The sequence below is a fragment of the Triticum dicoccoides genome, chromosome 7B (genome assembly GCF_002162155.2).
Source record: "Triticum dicoccoides isolate Atlit2015 ecotype Zavitan chromosome 7B, WEW_v2.0, whole genome shotgun sequence".
Classification (NCBI taxonomy): domain Eukaryota; kingdom Viridiplantae; phylum Streptophyta; class Magnoliopsida; order Poales; family Poaceae; genus Triticum; species Triticum dicoccoides.
The window spans coordinates 101,128,521-101,145,473 of NC_041393.1; the positions used below are offsets into that span (position 1 = coordinate 101,128,521).

A 16,953-nucleotide genomic window follows, 5' to 3' on the forward strand; every position below is an offset into this window, starting at 1 on the left:
CCCAGAGACACCTCTCCGACAATCGGAGTGACAAATCCTAATCTCGAAATACGCGAACTCAACAAGTACCTTCGGAGACACCTGTAGAGCACCTTTATAATTACCCAGTTACGTTGTGACGTTTGGTAGCACACAAAGTGTTCCTCTGGTAAACGGGAGTTGCATAATCTCATAGTCATAGGAACATGTATAAGTCATGAAGAAAGCAATAGAAGATACTAAACGATCAAGTGCTAAGCTAACGGAATGGGTCAAGTCAATCACATCATTCTCCTAATGATGTGATCCTGTTAATCAAATGACAACTCATGTCTATGGTTAGGAAACTTAACTATCTTTGATTAACGAGCTAGTCAAGTAGAGGCATACTAGTGACACTATCTTTATGGAGTTTCTTCATGCGCTTTACACCGATATGACCCAAACGGCAGTGCCACAAATATGTTGCACTACCATTATTAATTTTGCATCTTTTGGCATCAATATTATGAATATGTGTATCACTACGATCAAGATTCTATAAACCATCAACATTGGGTGTATGACCATAGAAGGTTTTATTCATGTAAACAGAATAACAATTTATTCTCTGTCTTTGATGAATAATCGTATCGCAATAAACATGATCTAATCATATTTTATGCTCAACGCAAACACCAAATAACATCTATTTAGGTTCAACACTAATCTCGTAAGTATAGGGAGAGTGCGATGATGATCATATCAATCTTGGAACCACTTCCAACATACATCGTCACTTCACCCCCAACTAGTCTCTGTGTATTCTGTAACTCCTGTTTCGAGTTACTAATCTTAGCAACCGAACAAGTATCAAATACCCAGGGACTACTATAAACACTAGTAAGGTACACATCAATAACCTGTATATCAAATATACCCTTTTTCACTTTGCCATCCTTCTTATCCACTAATTATTCAGGGAATTTCCGCTTCCAGTGACCATTTCCTTTGCAGTAGAAGCACTCAGTTTCAGGCTTTGGTCCAGCTTTGGGCTTCTTCACGGGAGTGACAACTTGCTTGCCATTCTACTTGAAGTTCCCTTTCTTTCCCTTTGCCCTTTTCTTGAAACTAGTGGTCTTGTCAATCATCAACACTTGATGCTCTTTCTTGATTTCTACCTTCGTCGATTTCAACATCACGAAGAGCTCGAGAATCGATTTCGTCATCCCTTGCATACTATAGTTCATCACGAAGTTCCAGTAACTTAGTGATGGTGACTAGAGAACTCTATCAATCACTATCTCATCTGGAAGATTAACTCCCACTTGATTCAAGCGATTGTAGTACCCAGACAATCTGAGCACATGCTCACTGCTTGAGCTATTCTCCTCCATCTTTCAGCTATAGAACTTGTTAGAGACTTCATATCTCTCAACTCGGGTATTTGCTTGAAATATTAACTTCAACTCCTGGAACATCTCATATGGTCCATGACATTCAAAACGTCTTTGAAGTCCCGATTCTAAGCCGTTAAGCATGGTGCACTAAACTATCAAGTAGTCATCATATTGAGCTAGCCAAACCTTCATAACATCTGCATTTGCTCCTGCAATAGGTCTGTCACCTAGCGGTGCATCAAGAACATAATTCTTTTGTGCAGCAATGAGGATAAACCTCAAATCATGGATCTAGTCCGCATCATTGCTACTATCATCTTTCAACTTAGTTTTCTCTAGGAACACATATAAAACATAGGGAAGCAACAATGCGAGCTATTGATCTACAACATAATTTGCAAAATACTATCAGGACTAAGTTCATGATAAATTTAAGTTCAAATAATCATATTACTTAAGAACTCCCACTTAGATAAAAATCTCCCTAATCATCTAAGTGATCACGTGATCCAAATCAACTAAACCATAACCGATCATCATGTGAAATGGAGTAGTTTTCAATGGTGAACATCACTATGTTGATCATATCTACTATATGATTCACGCTCGACCTTTCGGTCTCAGTGTTCCGAGGCAATATCTGCATATGCTAGGCTCGTAAAGTTTAACCCGAGTATTCTGCGTGTGCAAAACTGGCTTGCACCCGTTGTAGATGAACGTAGAGCTTATTACACCCGATCATCACGTGGTGTCTCGGCACGACGAACTTTGGCAACGGTGCATACTCAGGGAGAACACTTTTACCTTGAAATTTAGTGAGAGATCATCTTATAATGCTACCGTCAATCAAAACAAAATAAGATGCATAAAGGATAAACATCACATGCAATCAATATAAGTGATATGATATGGCCATCATCATCTTGTGCTTGTGATCTCCATCTCCGAAGCACCGCAATGATCACCATCGTCACCGGCGCGACACCTTGATCTCCATCGTAGCATCGTTGTTATCTCACCAACTATTGCTTCTACGACTATCGCTACCGCTTAGTGATAAAGTAAAGCAATTACAGGGCGATTGCATTGCATACAATAAAGCGACAACCATATGGCTCCTGCCAGTTGCCGATAACTCTGTTACAAAACATGATCATCTCATAAAATAAAATTTAGCATCATGTCTTGACCATATCACATCACAACATGCCCTGCAAAAACAAGTTAGACGACCTCTACTTTGTTGTTGCAAGTTTTACGTGGCTGCTATGTGCTGAGCAAGAACCGTTCTTACCTACGCATCAAAACCACAACGATAGTTTGTCAAGTTAGTGTTGTTTTAACCTTCTTAAGGACCGGGCGTAGTCACACTCGGTTCAACTAAAGTTGGAGAAACTGATACCCGCCAGCCACCTGTGCGCAAAGCACGTCGGTAGAACCTGTCTGGCATAAACATACGCGTAATGTCGGTCCGGGCCGCTTCATCCAACAATACCGCCGAACCAAAGTATGACATGCTGGTAAGCAGTATGACTTGTATCGCCCACAACTCACTTGTGTTCTACTCGTGCATATAACATCTACGCATAAATCTGGCTCGGATGCCCCTGTTGGGGAACGTAGTAATTTCAAAAAAATTCCTACGCACACGCAAGATCATGGTGATGCATAGCAACGAGAGGGGAGATTGTTATCCATGTACCCTCATAGACTGTAAGCGGAAGCGTTAGCACAACGTGGTTGATGTAGTCGTACGTCTTCACGATCCGACCGATCCAAGTACCGAACGTACGGCACCTCCGAGTTCAGCACACATTCAGCTCGATGACGTCCCGCGAACTCCGATCCAGCAGAGCTTCATGGGAGAGTTCTGTCAGCACGACGGTGTGATGAAGGTGATGATGTTGCTACCGACGTAGGGCTTCGCCTAAGCACTGCTACGATATGACCGAGGTGGAATATGGTGGAAGGGGGCACCGCACACGGCTGGGAGAGATCAACAGATCAACTTGTGTGTCTAGAGGTGCCCTCCTGCCCCCGTATATAAAGGAGTGGAGGAGGGGGGGACGGTCGGCCCCCCTATGGCGCGCCCTGGAGGAGATACTCCCACCGGGAGTAGGATTCCCCCGTTTCCAAGTAGTAGGAGTAGGAGTCAAGGAAAGGGAAAAGAGAAGAGAAGGAAGGAGGGGGCGCAGCCCCTCCCCCTAGACCAATTCGGACTAGGCCTTGGGGGGGGGGCACAGCCTCCCCTCTCTCTTTCCCTAAAGCCCAATAAGGCCCATATACTCCCGAGCAAATTCCCGTAACTCTCCGGTACTCCGATGAATACCCGAATCACTCGGAACCTTTCCGATGTCCGAATATAGTTGTCCAATATATCGATCTTTACGTCTCGACCATTTCGAGACTCCTCGTCATGTCCCCGATCTCATCCGGGACTCCGAACTACCTTCGTTACATCAAAACACATAACTCATAATATAAATCATCACCGAACGTTAAGCGTGCGGACCCTACGGGTTCGAGAACTATGTAGACATGACCGAGACACATCTCCGGTCAATAACCAATAGCGGAACCTGGATCCTCATATTGGCTCCCACATATTCTACGAAGATCTTTATCGGTCAAACCGCATAACAACATACGTTGTTCCCTTTGTCATCGGTATGTTACTTGCCCGAGATTCGATCGTCGGTATCTCAATACCTAGTTCAATCTTGTTACCGGCAAGTCTCTTGACTCGTTATGTAATGCATCATCCCGCAACTAACTGATTAGTCACATTGCTTGCAAGGCTTACAGTGATGTGCATTACCGAGAGGGCCCAGAGACACCTCTCCAACAATCGGAGTGACAAATCCTAATCTCGAAATACGCCAACTCAACAAGTACCTTCGGAGACACATGTAGAGCACCTTTATAATCACCCAGTTACGTTGTGACGTTTGGTAGCACACAAAGTGTTCCTCCGGTAAACGGGAGTTGCATAATCTCATAGTCATAGGAACATGTATAAGTCATGAAGAAAGCAATAGCAACATACTAAACGATCAAGTGCTAAGCTAACGGAATGGGTCAAGTCAATCACATCATTCTCCTAATGATGTGATCCCGTTAATCAAATGACAACTCATGTCTATGGTTAGGAAACTTAACCATCTTTGACTAACGAGCTAGTCAAGTAGAGGCATACTAGTGACACTATGTTTGTCTATGCATTCACACATGTATTATGTTTCTGGTTAATACAATTCTAACATGAATAATAAACATTTATCATTAAATAAGGAAATAAATAATAACTTTATCATTGCCTCTAGGGCATATTTCCTTCAATTGGATTCTTGGAGAAGCTATCAAATATCAATGAATTCACTGAGCCGTGCTAGGTTGTTTAAGCGGGCAACTATTGCTATCCATTTACCCCTCCCCCTCCGGCTCCTAGTGCACAGTCCTATTATTCCTGGTTGCAATTTTGAAGAGCCCTGGACCGCGGTTGCATAGTGCTGTATCCCAAGCTCATATGTCTTTCAAAATACTAATTCACTTTTCCATCTCCTATAGTGATAGTAGTTGAGGCCCAGAAGAGTTACATGGTAGACTCATTACAAGGGAGCCTAGTTCCTGTCCAAGGTCAATCGGGTCGGTCCGCACGAACCAATGCTAACAAAGGTGTGGGGCCCAACCAAAGCGGTCAAGGCCAGCCACCTGTCACCAAGATTTTACGGGTTGTGCACCATCTTCCACTTAACTACCCGCCTCTAGCTACTTGTCATCATCAACCTTCCAGATAAATCCCCACGCCATCTTGTACATCTTTTTCTTTACCTAGCAAGATGACAACCATGTGCTAGAAATGACCATCACAGTGACGACCGATTTAGTCGCAGCCGTAAGACCCCCTCCCCCTTCTGCGTGTTATGACACCCATTATTTATGAGGGGAGTCGCATCTGTCCCACCGCAAGCACCTACAATTTCATAATTACATTAGTTTACCCCGTTTGATAGATCAACAATCGGTCGCCCCTCTAATAAGAAAAGGTGGAAATATGAAAACTTCTTCGCCATTTAGATAGGAGAATCCTATATTGTACCAAAGAGAGTGATCCCTACTACTTCTAATTATCTCAACATGCGTGCTTTCACAACATCAAAATTGTTCTAGCCGTTGGATTTACTAGCTTGACCCACTAGTGCCCGTCTGATTCTACACATGAGAATCCTCTACCATGCAATGTGTGTTAGTGCATTCTAAGTGGATTTTAAATCACACTGCATTTAATTGTGACATGCACAATTTTTATGCTAAGTTTTTTTGCTTATGTAGAAATCTTTCACATAGTTTAAATCGTAATGTTTGAATTAATATTTCTACACAATATTTAGAAACTATATACTCAATTCCGTTGCAACATGCGTGGTATTCTCTAGTTCATAGAAGTAATGAGGCTCTGAACTTATAGATGAGCGGTCGGTTGTAAGTCCACCCGACGAAGACACCGGAAGCGGAGGGGGAGACTAAGATATTTGCCAGGAAGGAAGTCAATCTAGCTGGAAAAACAAATAGTGTGTCAACGTGGTCATGACAAAAGGGGAAGACCTCCATCTTGAGTGGGTTTGTTCTAAGGTTAGTCGCCCCGACTAAGGCATCGAGGATGTGGCACAGGGCCCAGAGCTTGTCTTTGTCAGGATTAGCAAAAATTTCGGTGTCATCAAGGTTAAATTAGTATACAATGTATTTAGATTTAGTTATATGCGGGCTTCTTCGCTTACCCATTTACATCCTTAGGCCTAATTCCTAAAATAGGCTAGGATTACCTCTGGGTTGGATAAACCATACACACCATAGACTACTTTTGGGTTGGATAAACCATAGACACCATATCACACCAACCTCCCATAAGCTTTCATGTTTGCTCTGCATAAAAGGGGCAATGTTGGGATTATTTGTCCTAGCCATGTCCTACATGGGTCTTACTTGCTTATTCCAGTTATCACATACACAACATTTTCTCTAGAAAGCACGACATACATTTTTCTCCGAATAGTTCAAACATAACAGACACTACATCACAAACTCAGTAACATATGTTTGAAACACACAACTTAGTATTTCTCCCAAAACGAGAGAGAAGTTATTACACTCAGCCGTCCAACCATATGTGAACACATCATGCATCACCGGATCCAACAATTCTCATTTTGAGATCATAAGCTTTGGCAAACAATTCCTCTCTGTTGTCCTGCAAGTGGTAAATAAGTGGTGAAGAGGTTGAACATAGTAGAGTGCGCACCAAAAGAAAGTACTTATGAAGCAAATAGATACATACCTTGAAAAGAAGATACCGTGAGCTGAACCAAACCGTGTATCCGAGGCCCACCATCTCCAGTATTCTTGGGAGCTGAGGGCAGGATCACAATCAGTTAAAGATCTATGATGGCAGAAGAATTTTACATTCATCCAGAGATCTAATGACTACTGACCAAGGGGATGGAGTCAATTGCTGAAACAACAGCGGACAAAACCCATCCGGCAAAGAAAGCACCGGTGCCATATATGACATATGTGGCCATCTCCTTCAAGCCCAACTGGAGCATTTCAACAAACAATTAGAAGAATCAACCACATGTGCAAAGAAATATTGTATAACAAACCATATTAATTTGTTTCTGCAAATGATATACAGCCTAGCGGGATGCACAAATTCATGTTTCTACTGAAAACTATAAACTATAAAAGCTTCAGTTAGGTTAAACTGTTTTATTGCCTTGCAAAATTTAGGGCCCACAAATTCATCCTTCTAAACATGTTCACAACCGTACTAGCTCAATTCTAGGAGTACATAATAATAATAATAATAATCAAAGTCAGATTGTAATATTTCTTTGGGAATGGGTAGGAGCCCGTCGACTGAAAATTTCTTTTGGAACAGTCGATTTTGGCAGGATCAATCTCAAGCGTTGGATCAAAAAGGAATAGTCCGGATTATGTCTTCTTCCTATAACAGATCGCTCGTGTTCTTCTTCCTCCGCCGTCACCACCGTGCTGCCTCCCCCACCCTCACCCTAAGATAGATGATGGGGTAGCCTACCAGCAAGCTTCTTCTTCCCCTCCGACTGTTTCTCCCTTCTAGCGAAATCGATTGACCCAAATTCAAAAGCGAGGTGACTGGCATGTACTACTAGCTATTATGTATTTCCTTTTGTATAACTCCACACCAAGATCCACAACAACTCCCCCACGCTCCGTCTAAACATAGCCACAAAAGTACCTTTGACGCAATACAACAAACAAGTCACGCGCAAAGCAGGAAAGTCACCTTGTTGGCAGCCACCTCGTCACCGGCGATGTCCACCGCCACCAAGTTGTGCCCGAACGGCGCGGCCGCAGCCATCCTTATTGCCTCCGTAACCCCCACCTCCGTGCCGGAGCAGCGTAGCCCTGTAAAAACACACCGCAACAACAAAAGAATCCTCCGGTTAGGCTTTCATCCGTTCGGGCGGTAAAACCGATGAGCGTGAGAGCGTCTTGTTGTGTTCCCGAGCGAGACCAGTAGTTGGGAGGCCGCGGCGGCGGAGGGAGAGACCGGCAGGCACCGGAGCGGTGAGCGCGACATCGCACAGGGGTGCGCGTCGGCGCGGGAGGCGGGGAAGGGCGACGGCGGCCGGGGTGCTGATGCAGAGCAAGGCCGCCATTGCGTCAGCTTTGTTCCGTCGCAGTTCGAGCGTCTGCCGAGGCTGTGAGGGTGATGCTTTCGCGGCGCTCTATATATACACCCGCGTTCCCACTGCTTTGTTTGGCTTTTCTTAATTGTTTTCTGAGAGAGTTCGTCTGGCCTTTTTTGTTTTTTTAGAAGAGTTTGCTTGGCTTTGTTTGTGAGTATGTATGTGTGTTTCTACTATCCTTGGAGTTTTCTTGAACTGACCGTAGCATGCCCGTGTGACAGCTTATGTATGCCTGTGCGTTTCTACTGCGTTTGGAGTGTAGCCATGCCAACTTTTGTCGCGGTTTATTTATGTATACCTGTGCGTTTCTACTACTGACCGTTCTTTTTGAGATGCCTCTCTACCAACCATGAATTGCAGCACACCTGGTGTCCGGAGCATGTGCTTGTCACAGCTACGATCCTACTGTATTTGTTTGGGCTTACTTATGCAAACATGTTTTTTTTATGAGTGAATTCCATTTTTTACCTTGTAGTTGTACATTTGTGACACATATTACCCTATTTAGTGGAACTTTTATCGAAATGTCAGATTTTGGAGACTTTTAACACGGTTTTATCCCAGTTTTACATTTTGTTTGTTTATGGTCGATAGGATCGGCATGTTGCATCATTGATTCGTAAAAAAAACTGTAAGGATCGGAGGGCATCATTGGCGATCTTGTCCAAGCTTCTCTTGTCTATCTGTTCCACTCCTTGTGGCCGTCCACATGTTTTTGGATACAGGGCGTCACCTCACACCTTACCTGATGGACACGCATCAAAAAACGAGGGTCCAAAGATTTTAAAAGGGGTATTCTAGACGAATTTTCACTCGAAAGGGTAATTAGTGTCACAAATGTATAAATATGGGGTAAAAAGTGGAATTCACTCTTTTTTTGTTAAGCATACATATGTGCTGCCATCATTTTTGGAATGCCTCTCAGCTGTCCACAGCATGTCCTTGTGACGGCTATCACCCTGTGTATTTGGTGCTTCTTAACCATATTTGGAATGTATCTCAACAGTCTATAGCATGCTCATGTGATGGCTATGACACTTTTTGTTTGGGTTTTTGCACAAGTCCAAACAAACACCTAAACTTTTATGATTTTGCTATTTTCTGACACCTGAAATTTTTTATTGCGTCAGTCACCTTCTACCTTAGATAAACAAGTCTCCTCCCCAAAAAAGTCTAGGGTTTTCTTGCCACCCGCGAGCACCGCCGCTGGTCCGCTTCGTCTCTGTTGGCCTTAGGGCCATGGCGACGCGGTGGATCTCAGCCCTTGCGGGCGGAGGTCTCTGTTTTCAGTTGTTTCTTTATTTTTTTCTTAGGGTTTGTGTCCTACTCGGGAAGACGAGACGATGCAACTCCCTGAAGATGGAATAATGCTCTCCCACCTAGCCTCCGTCCTGATGGTGTGTCTAACACTGTTTGTGGGCGTGTGGAGGTGTGTCTCCGGCAGATCTGTCCTTGGTGGATTTGCTCAGATCGGGTCGTAGTTCGTCTTTGTTCATGTGTCTTCAGGTTGGATCCTTTCGATCTACGTTACTCTTCATCGGTGGCGGTTGCTGTTCTACTACGCTGGTCCATTAGTGGGTTTTAGCTTGCACAATCGCTGTGGTCGCTCGCTCAGTTTATTTTTCTTCTCTTCTTCTATTGTACACTAGTTGGACCGGTTCAGATTTTACTATTTTCTTTCTTTGTTGTCTTCTATCGATCTACTTCGATTTTCGTTGGTTTTTTTTGTTTTTGTTCCTTTTCTATGTGTTTTCTTTAAATTTCTCACCAACTTTCTTCTGTATTAATTTGTTTTTACTTTCTTGTCCTTTACCGTGTTTTATTTAATTTTCATCCATTTTCTTTGGTTTTCATCAGGTTTTTATGTTATTTTTTATCTGAGTGTTTTCTTTCTGATTTTCATTTTTTTCTTTACCTGATTTTTATTATTTTTAATTTATATTTTTTCAACACATATAATTTTTCATATAAAAGGTACATTTTTTGTATACATCAGGAATATATTTATACATGTTTGAAAATTTGAAATACATTGTTAGCATTCAGAAAATATATTTTTTCGTGTCAATATTTTCCATACATATCTCAATTTTTAAATACATGATTACATTTTTTTTATTATATGTTTTGATATCTACTTTTTTTCATACATACACCAGGAACATTTTTTAATATATGTTTAGTAACTTTTTAAATATAGGTTTGATTTCTACATTCTTTTTCATACACGTTCCACATTTTTTTATAGTTGAGGAACTTTTTTATATCCATTTAACATTTTATAAATACATGATTAGCAATTATCTATAATGTCACTTACATTTTTTTAAACCCGTGAATTTATTTTTTCTCGAAAACATTACAAATTTTATCAGCATTTTCTTTGAAATTATGATAAAAAAATTTACACCGCGCTAACATTTTTGAAATTCATGCTTCTTGAATTTTGCAATCTTATTTATTTTGCTGAATATATGTATTGGAAAAGATAAACAAAACAACATAGAAAATATAGAATAACAGAGGGAAAAACCACCTAACCTAGATGCTCCTTGGGCCGTCCCATTAGTAGCGAACCTGGAGGCATGCGTACGCTTTATGTCGCACCAAGCAACGCATATCCGCACTCGTATTCCTGGGGAAATATCAAGTGCACCCGGCCATCTTGCGCTACCTGCGCACGTAGTTAATTAAAACCTATTTATAAATTTCATAAAATCCAAACAAAAGTATGTTGTACTAGCAACCAGAATCTGTGATACCACAAAATGTGAAATCCAATTTGAAAATATAGCTTTAGAAAACAAAAAGGAGAAATTCAATATTATATAGAAAATGTGCTGAATTCAAGGCCCAGCTTGCATTAGCTATTCATAACATGATTTGTCTTTTGTCAATCGTACCTATGTATTTCACCCCTAAAAAAAACCTATGTATTTCGAATCTGAATCTAAAATTTTATACTACAGTATATAGGCGTCATACTTCAATATTTAGAAAGTGAGATATGGAGATCGGCTGCACTGCTAGCATCAAATTCAACATTGCACCAGATATGTTCCCAAATTCCTGGACCTACGTGGGGATTAAAAACGGCAGGGCGGGTTGTCTGCACCAGTAAACCTTATTTGACGCATTTAGCGTCATATTGCCCGGGCTTCGCACGCCAGCCTATTTTAGCAGCGTACGCTCTGGTTTTACGAATGATCCAGAAGTTTCCTCCAGGCTTTTACTGGTTTTGGGGACCTTCTAGAAGGTTCTGGTAAGTATTTTTTTTCATTTGTTGTCTTTCCTTTTTAGGAAACATATCATTTTTTTCAAAAATGTTTGGTGAATTCCAAAAAATAAATTCAGTATTTCAAGAAATATTCCGAGATTTTTCAGAAAATTTTCTGGTTTTCAAATTGGATTTGAATTTAAAAAACTGTTCACAGTTTTCAAGAAACATTAATGTTCATTTAAAAAATGAATTAAAAATTTGTTACATTTTTAAAATGAAATTGAGAAATCCAATGTTGTTTGCTTTTTCAATGAAGTTCAAAATTTGTGAATGTATTTAGAAAATTAAAAAATTGTTTGTTTTTCAAAAACATGTGTTCAAAATTTTAAGGCAGTTGCTACAGTACGGACTGCTAAAGTCGGGCGTGTCTTGTGCGGAGGGGAGGTAATTTGCCGCACGGAGCGGCGTATAGGGAGTACTGTCTGCAGCAGCGCTGCTGATTTTTGTTTTTCTACTAGGAAATATATGTTTTTATAATAACTCTAATAACGGACCGCGGACTTGGGCTTGCCGTCCGAGTTGAACTTGGGTTTAGATAGAGTAGGCCGAAACTGTCCAGGCCTCGTAGATTGGCGTTTTTGTAACGGAGCCGAACCGAACCGACTCTTTGATCCTCGATCTATATATATATCCGTGTATCTAAACGTCCGGTAATCCCAATCTCCCAAAGCCCTAAGATTCGCCATGGAATCCGCATCGAAGATCGCGTCCTCCCGCCCCGGCGACGATGTGCCAATGATCTCCGACGACGACGACTACGAAGTGGACTATGAGGCTGTGACCGCAAGGACGAAAGCCGCCTTGGAAAAGGCCCTTTTCGCCCGCCTCGCCACCGAGCGGCCCGGCGCGGACATCCAACCGCACAAGCGTGTCCGGCCGGCCTTCATCAGGTACGTTCCAGCGCCGGAGTCCACGGCGTCCAACTCGGGCGCGGCGGAGAGGATCATCAGGTTATCGGAGATCTCAACCGACCCGTTGGATCCGCCCATGATAAAGTTCAGACGGCTGCCCCGGCCGTCCCGGCCGCCGCCGGTGCCGGTACGGAGTTCGCCGCCTCGGGCGCCCTCGCAGAGGGACCAAGCCGACTGGAAGATCCCGCCGTGCGTCTCCGACTGGAAGAACCCCAAGGGGTACTCGATCCCGCTCGACAAGCGGCAGTTGGCGACGTCGGATGGCCGGGGGACGCGGGGCGATCAGATAGCGAGCAACTTCGCCATGCTCGCGGAGGCGCTGTACGTCGCGGAGAAGAAGGCCAGGGAGGCCGTCTTGATGCGGAAGAAGATGCAGCAGGAGCTGCAGATGAAGGAGAAGGAGCGGCGGGAGAAGCAGCTGCGACGGCTCGCCAAGGTGGCGCGCGCCACGAACAGAGCCGACGCTGAATCTTCTCCGGCGGCCCCTGTCCGGGAGGAGCCGCGCGGCCTGCAGCCCAAAGCAAAGCAAGGCGGCTCTGACATGCACGGCAATGCCGACAGGCAGCGGCTTGCCAAGACGGGCAGGTCCAAACCAGACAAGGGTCTCTCCGGCGGAGCACCGAAGATCAGGGCTGGTGTCAAGAGGGAGAGGCCGGTCGGGCATGACGAGCCGGAGAAGGGCGGCGACCCCTTCGGCCTCGACCAGTTTATGTCTCAGGTGAAGAAGGGGAAGGAGCACTGATCTTCCTTACCACCAAGAAATTGATCTCATGGTTTTTGTTACTGTTATTGAAACGTATATGCCTCTCTTTTGCTGAAATTCAGTTTCATGTTTCCATATGCTTCAGTTTGCCTGTCTAGGCATGGATGATTTCAATCTGGACGAACTGCTAGGATCGATGCTACACATCTCATAGTATGATCAGGATTCGACCCGCATGTGTTGCTGGTAATGTCGGTGATTCATCTAATTTATGCTAGATTGTTATTGTTTCAGTTTGGGTTCGTGTTTCATATGTACTCCCTACGTTCCTAAATAATTGTCTTTCTAGACATTTCAAATAAACTACAATATACGGAGGTATGTAGACATATTTTAGAGTGTAGATTCACTCATTTTTCTTCGTATGTAGTCACTTGTTGAAATCTCTAGAAAGACAAATATTTTGGAACGGAGGGAGTATCAGATAAACTTCTGTAGGTTCAGAGCAGTCTCAAAAACATTGTCATTGCTTTGATCAGGCTCCATCTTCCCCACGGATCTTTTACAAGGTACTTTTGTTCCTTTGCCAAGATAACCCAATTGTTTTGCGGGAACAGCAAAATCCAGCGCAATCCAAAATATATTGACGTTAGTGATAATTTGGGAGCGGTACCGGCAAGTGCATATATTCCTGATTTTGTGGGTACAAAACAAGCTAAGTAAGACACTCACAAGCTAAGTAAGACACTCACCACGTTTCGTGCTATAGCATCCATTGAGCTGTAGCTATTTCTCAATCGTTTGAGAATAGCAAACTTGTATTTTGGTAGGTAGAAAAAAGACGCCGATATCCACCACACGTGTGGTATATTTGACATGCGCCCATACATTATGTGTGGTGTGAGCAGAAGGCAGCCCACACGAGCTGTGTGTGGGCGGACATTAGAATTGGCCACACGTGTGGGCGCGGCTACTTCGTGCCACACGTCCAACAAGTACTACTCATCTCCACCCCGCTCGTGTGGCACGAAACAAAAATGTCCACACGTCCTGGCGCAGCTAGGCAGATGTGGTTATCCGGGATGGCAAGTGTAGTCATAAAAGCATGACAACTCTATCTGTTTTAGTTAACTATAGTTGTCATGGTCTAATTTATGATAGTTGCCGCATGTAATCAAATCGTAGTTGCCGTGTGTGAGTAACTACTTGTCACATATGGTCAAACAGTAGTTGCCGTGTGTGTTTACCTAGTTGACACGTGTGATCCAACCATAGTTGCCATGTATTGTTAATCACAGTTGTCATGTGTATTTATCTCGTTCCCATGCACGCGCAATTGCACTTGCCGTCTAGCAAAGAATCATAGTTGTCACGTGTGTTTACCTAGTTGCCACATTCGCGTAACTGCAGTTGCCATCCACAATGTAGGAGTGTCGGGTGGACGAAAAGCAGTTCGTCCACACGCGCATGAACTCAGTACTCCAGCAGTGGCGGAGCCATGACCGGCTAGGCTCTAGGCCACCCTCGGGCCAGACATGAAACTATCAAATAGTGTCATAGTTCTATGGTCATCAAAGGATTTTAGTGTCAGCCCGGCTTGCCCCTGCTCCCGACAATATATACTGTAGAAATCAGGGACTACTGCATCAATGGATTACAAACTCTGCAATTTTTTGAATTATTGTTCCACCCGTGATATTCTCCTTGCGTACTCCCTGCGATACTTATTTTTGGACGGGAGGTAGTACTACTTTATCAAGTTATTCTATCAAACACAATCATAGTGGATTACCCCTTGATTTGTAGTGTCAACATTAATTTTCGCTAATCGCCCGCACTAAGGCCATGTTTGGTTTGGAGGAATTTCAAAGAAATTATATAGGATAGGACTCTTGTAGAAAACTTTCAAAGCCCTTTGGTTCATAGGAATGAATTCCTATTCTTATATAGGATTGGTTCCTATCCTCCATATTTCAAAGGAAAATAAACATGAGCCTAGACTAGACCTGGCCATGGGCAGCCCGGCTCGGTCGGCCCAACCCGGCCCGAAAAAGCTCGACCTGGCCTGGCCTGACCTTGTCCACGGGTCGGGCTCGGGCCTCTATTTTAAGCCCGACGGTTGGGCCGGGCCAGGCCTGGACCCGTCGTATTCGTGCGTTAACGAAGAGGCCCGGCCTGAGGCCCAATGCTTTTAGCATGATGGGCCGGGCTCGGGCCTGGATTTTTTGCATCGGGCATTGGTAGGCCCGGCCTGACCCGGCAGATGGCCAGGTATAGCCTAGACTCAATGAAAAAAATTCCTATGATGAACCAAATGACATCTCTTTTCCTAATCATACTCATAGAATTTGAGATATATGTCATCTTATTTCCTACAAGTTTTCTATTCCTGTAATAATCCTATCATATGAACCAAAGAAAGCCTAACAATTTTGTTTCCCCTCTTATTTTGGATATAAGTGTAGACCTCTATCAAAAAAATGTCCAAGCTTCATTGAGATGCAAAATATGTTTCAAGGAAAAAAGTTATTTAAAAAACCACCACATTTGGGAGAAAATCACTACATTAAGAATGGTCTATCCTCTCGTTAGGAGACCCGGCAATATTTTGATGTTTAAAGAACCCATACATAAAGGGCCCTAAGGATAAATTTCTATGAATGAAATTGGATGAAACTATTATGAATATCCTCTTGTCCTTAAGCAACTTTGTTGGACATGTTTTACAAAATAGTATATTCTTTGAAATAAAACAATTTTTTTAGTTCAAATTTGGCCCACCATCTCGTCAATATTGACAAAAGTAATGTCCAAGAAAGTTATCTCCTACTTTTGAAGAAGTATTGCTGGCTAAAAAAGATGGCTCGATGGTTACAGTTGACAATGGTATTATGACCATCTAATTTGACCTACTATCCATTTGTTACGTACAACTAGTCGAACAGTCAACTCAACAAGTGAAGGCAAACAATTTAGTTCTTGATGCTTGCAAGCATCTAGTTGGAAATGCGAAAGATATGAGTCCAATTGTTTTTGATTGGTAGAAAATAACATGCAATTTTCAGATCGCACATATTCGAAAGAGTAAAATGCATCGTAAGTCCTAAAACTATCGGAAGTGTGTCTAATTAAATTCTAAATCTATAAAACTGCATATTTGAGTCCTAAAACTATTTAAGTCATTCACCGGAGGTCCTGTACATCCCTTGTCAGTCTTAGTTTGCACGTGTGGTGAATTGACCAACACCACATAGGCAATATTCGCCATCGCACGCGTGGAAATCCAAGAATGCACAAAGTGTTTTATCTTAAGAACACTGAATTGATCATCTAACTCAAGCAACATTATATATACAAGATGACCCATTGCAACATTGGCGCAAAGACCAACTATGGCCAAGAAGCGAAGCAACTAATACTATCAAAACTTTAGGTGAATTATTTGGGTAACGGAGAAATGGCCACCTTATGGAACTGCTCCTGGACTGGGACTGGCACCTGGAAGATGGAATATCTGGAGTTGTTCAAGCATTACAGAAGGAAGAACGGAACATTGAAAGCAGCTCTTGCAGATGGAACTTGGAACGCCGGTCTAGCCCACGACAACACCCAACCTCTCTAGCCTGAGATAATCAGATTGTAAAGATGGCTTACTTGAAAAAGACATACAGCTAAACGACCATCTCCCGGACACAATAAAATGGAGCCATGAGGCCTCGGGAATTTTCTCCACAAGCTCCTCATACAAAAGTCAGTTTCATGGGCTGATCATGGCAAACTTCAAAAAACTGTTCTAGTAGACATGGGCAACTCCTCGTCTCAAGGTTTTTGTCTGGCTGCTACTCAAGAACATGATATGGTGCAATGATCGCCTCCAGAGGCGAGGCTAGCCAAACGAGTATTTTTGCCAGCTGTGGTTAAGGAATTTAGAAAGCTCTGGACACCTTTTTTTTGGAAGTGCCCCTTCTCA

General features: G+C 43.0%; 2 protein-coding genes across 2 annotated transcripts; one reads left to right on the forward strand and one right to left on the reverse strand.

Moving 5' to 3' along the window:
* Positions 1-6,247: 6,247 nt before the first annotated feature.
* On the reverse strand, positions 6,248-8,100 carry LOC119338273 (protein CURVATURE THYLAKOID 1A, chloroplastic-like). The gene is made up of 5 exons (XM_037610567.1): positions 7,915-8,100; positions 7,684-7,805; positions 6,848-6,952; positions 6,694-6,765; positions 6,248-6,606 (listed from the first exon to the last, which is right to left on the reverse strand). Exons 1-5 carry the CDS (start codon positions 8,057-8,059, stop codon positions 6,535-6,537), a joined length of 516 nt encoding a protein of 171 aa, XP_037466464.1. The 5' UTR covers positions 8,060-8,100; the 3' UTR covers positions 6,248-6,534.
* A 3,935-nt stretch (positions 8,101-12,035) lies between these two features.
* Positions 12,036-13,374, forward strand: LOC119341243 (SNW/SKI-interacting protein A-like). Its single transcript, XM_037613113.1, has 2 exons — positions 12,036-12,998; positions 13,129-13,374. The coding sequence occupies exons 1-2, from the start codon at positions 12,054-12,056 to the stop codon at positions 13,195-13,197; spliced, it is 1,014 nt and encodes a 337-aa protein (XP_037469010.1). The 5' UTR covers positions 12,036-12,053; the 3' UTR covers positions 13,198-13,374.
* Positions 13,375-16,953: the final 3,579 nt, after the last annotated feature.

Coding starts and splice junctions, on each gene's coding strand:
- LOC119341243 (XM_037613113.1), top strand. CDS start 12,054: ATGGAATCCGCATCGAAGATCGCGTCCTCCCGCCCCGGCGACGATGTG. Junction 12,999..13,128: donor TCGACCAGTTTATGTCTCAG/GTGAAGAAGGGG, acceptor CATATGCTTCAG/TTTGCCTGTCTAGGCATGGA.
- LOC119338273 (XM_037610567.1), bottom strand. CDS start 8,059: ATGGCGGCCTTGCTCTGCATCAGCACCCCGGCCGCCGTCGCCCTTCCC. Junction 6,953..7,683: donor ACGAGGTGGCTGCCAACAAG/GTGACTTTCCTG, acceptor GAAATGCTCCAG/TTGGGCTTGAAGGAGATGGC. Junction 6,766..6,847: donor CAATTGACTCCATCCCCTTG/GTCAGTAGTCAT, acceptor TCCTGCCCTCAG/CTCCCAAGAATACTGGAGAT.